We start from the raw sequence: 2941 nt of genomic DNA, 5'->3' as shown, positions 1-2941 counted from the left end.
ACACGCACTACTTGTGCATCCCCCAAGCAGGCCTGTTGAATCAGGACTGGCGTTTTAACACCATCACTCCACACCTGTCAGGCCTGCGCCAGCACAGGGTGCTCTCCGAGACCGTGGCAGGAGCGTGCTGGCGTTGGACACTGAGGGCACGGGCCGAGCCTCCCTCAGCCAATGAGCCCTTGACTCCCTGCACTTAGCCAAACCTTTCCTTTAAGCAAAAATCACATTTCCATCCCCCTTCACCCAATCCCCCGCCCCCCACCCCCCGCTAGTTAGATGAGAAAACACTGGGAAACCATCTTAAACTGCTGTCCACACCAGTTAACATTTTTGGCTTTAAGCTGAGCTTGGAATGAGAAGTCCCTGGGGAGCACCCCCTCTCTGATGTCTCTCTGCTCACTGGGCACCCACTGTCTCAGGGAAGGGAGTTCTCATCTCCTGTTGTCAGTACATCTCCTTCTGGAGGAGGGCAGTGGCCTTAAAATACAGCAGGGCAGCCCCCGAACCCGCCTCGTGGTGCCCATGGCAGGAGCATGTGGGCTCCATACCCGGGCTGAGGATGGGGAGGTGCACGGGGCCACACAGCCCGGGAGACAGTCCCGAGGAGCAGGGTGCACCCGGCAGGGCCCTGAGACAGCCTGGGGGCAGCACAGCTTTCAGCAAAGAAGGAATTAGGCCAAAATCGTTCTCTTGTCAAAGAGAGTGCGTAGCTCCCAACGTGGAGCAACACAAGTGCACATTCACACACGTCTGGACACTTAAACTGAACTCTGGTTGCTTCTCTTCCGGCAGCATCTGAACTCTGGTCATGTTTCAGGAGCATTATGGTCTTCTGAGAAAGGGCCAGAGCTTCAGAATGCCTGGGGCGGCTGTGGAGAGAGAACGTCACAGGTGACAAGCACTGAAACAGCATTCAGGTGCAAGAATGCATCTGGGCATTCACACCACACAGGCACTGAATGTTCACGCTGATTCCTAAATACTCCTGTTCACGTATTCACATTCCTTTTTGGTTTAAGGAAAAAATTACTTTAGAGCAAACTCTCAGCTATTGGTGGGGAACTTGCAGCCAAGCTTCCCTTCCCTGCTGTCCAGCTGGGGTTTGCACACACATGGGGCCCCCGGGGCTCACTGGGCCCGTTCTCTGCACACATGTAGGGCCCCAGGGGTTCATCTGGGCCTGCTCTCTGCAACATGTGGGACCCCAGGGCTTCATCTGGGCCCACCCTCTGCACATGTGTGGGGCCCCAGGGCTTCATCTGGGCCTGATCTCTGCACACGTGTGGGGCCCCAGGGTCTTACTGGGCCTGCCCTCTGCACATGTGTGGGGCCCCAGGGCTTCATCTGGGCTCACCCTCTGCACACGTGTGGGGCCCCAGGGCTTCATCTGGGCCTGATCTCTGCATACATGTGGGGGCCCAGGTTCTCACTGGGCTTGCCCTCTGCACACACGTGGGGCCCTAGGGCTTCATCTGGGCCTGCTGTCTGCACACGTGTGGGGCCCAGGACTTCATCTGGGCCTGATCTCTGCATATGTGTGGGGCCCCAGGTTCTCACTGGGCTTGCCCTCTGCACACGTGTGGGGCCCAGGGGTTCATCTGGGCCCACCCTTTGAAGGCAGGGAAAGCTGTTCTTACTCAGGGTTCCTTCCGTGGTGGGGTTCAGAGAAGGCTGTACAGGAAGAGGCCGAGCATGTTTTTTTGCACAGCTCTGAGTGCTTAGACCACGTGGGTCGACAAAAAAGGGCCACACCCAAGGCCACACTGTGGGCCTCGCCCAGCACAGCCAGCAGAGCCCGACGCCAGCGTCACCACCACCAGGCGCTCCCAAAGCCTGAGTCAGAAGCTTCGAGCAGCCCGGAGATGCACTCCTCTCCCTCTGGCTTCCAAAGCAACTGTGACCACACACTTTCAGCGCAAAGCTGCAGAGACAACTGGAAAAATGAAAAACAGCTTTTCAGAAACCATTTAATGAGGTAGCTGAGATCATCTCACATCCACGGCAGACAGAGGTGCTTAATGAGTTCACAGGCATTTAAACATATTCGTAAACGCAAACTGTGACCGTGCCTGATAACTGCTTTTTCTTCCCAAATCCCAAAGGTGCATGCATGCCTTGCAAAGAGGCCCAGGGAGACAGCGGCAGCAGGCCGGGAGGGAGGAGCTGGACGGGAGCTGAGGGAGGGCATCCGGGGTGCTCCCCACCCAACACCAGTGCAGGCGGACAGAGCCAAGCAGGACTCCGAGAAGGGCAGGGCTGAGTAGGGCCGACACCCCAAAACCACACTCAGGAGGCTGCCCCCATGGCCACAGGGCAAGCCCAGGATACTCTGGAGAAAAGCTTCTTCACAGTCACCTCCCAACGCGGCCCAGTGGGTCTCAGACGAGGAGAGGCCACGAGATCAGTCTGGGCACTGTGGCCTTCACGATGATACCCCAACACGCACACACCCATGTCTCACACATCCATGCATACACACCTGTGTGCACACAAACCCATGTCTCACACACACCACACCCGTGTCACACACATCCATGTACACACACCTGTGTCACACCCACACCTGTGTGCAAATGTGCCTGTCACACCAATAACACACCCATGTCTTACACACATATCCCACACCTGTGTACACACACACCTGTGTCACACACACACCACACCCATGTCACATACTCATACCCCACACCTGTGTACACACACACCTGTGTCACACACCACGCCCACGTCATACACACACCCGTGTCACACACACCCCGGCTCGCCCGTGGGCATAACAGTCAGCAGTGTCTGGCAGCACAGAAGCTGGGGGGCGGCTGGGGGGGTCTCGAGAGGAGCCTGGATCCACTGGACACCCCCTTCCAGTCCTCAGGCCAGGCAGCGACGAGAAGCCAGCGGAAGGTGTCCGTGGCGCCGGCTAAGTCTCTGGGGTGTAGCTGCC

General features: G+C 57.6%; 1 protein-coding gene across 1 annotated transcript in view; it reads right to left on the bottom strand.

Moving 5' to 3' along the window:
• Positions 1–444: 444 nt before the first annotated feature.
• The window catches only part of DUSP22 (dual specificity phosphatase 22), a 36597-nt gene continuing 34100 nt past the window's right edge, over positions 445–2941 (bottom strand). The window contains exons 8-10 of the mRNA XM_010853011.1: positions 1409–1527; positions 1133–1272; positions 445–638 (exon numbers count right to left, since the gene is read on the bottom strand). Of these exons, the coding sequence (XP_010851313.1) occupies positions 445–638; positions 1133–1272; positions 1409–1527 (453 nt within the window). The remainder of the gene's footprint in view (positions 639–1132; positions 1273–1408; positions 1528–2941) is intronic.

This window comes from Bison bison, unplaced genomic scaffold (assembly GCF_000754665.1).
Source record: "Bison bison bison isolate TAMUID 2011002044 unplaced genomic scaffold, Bison_UMD1.0 scf7180017864321, whole genome shotgun sequence".
Lineage (NCBI taxonomy): Eukaryota > Metazoa > Chordata > Mammalia > Artiodactyla > Bovidae > Bison > Bison bison.
This window is presented reverse-complemented; position numbering and strand designations above follow the sequence as displayed.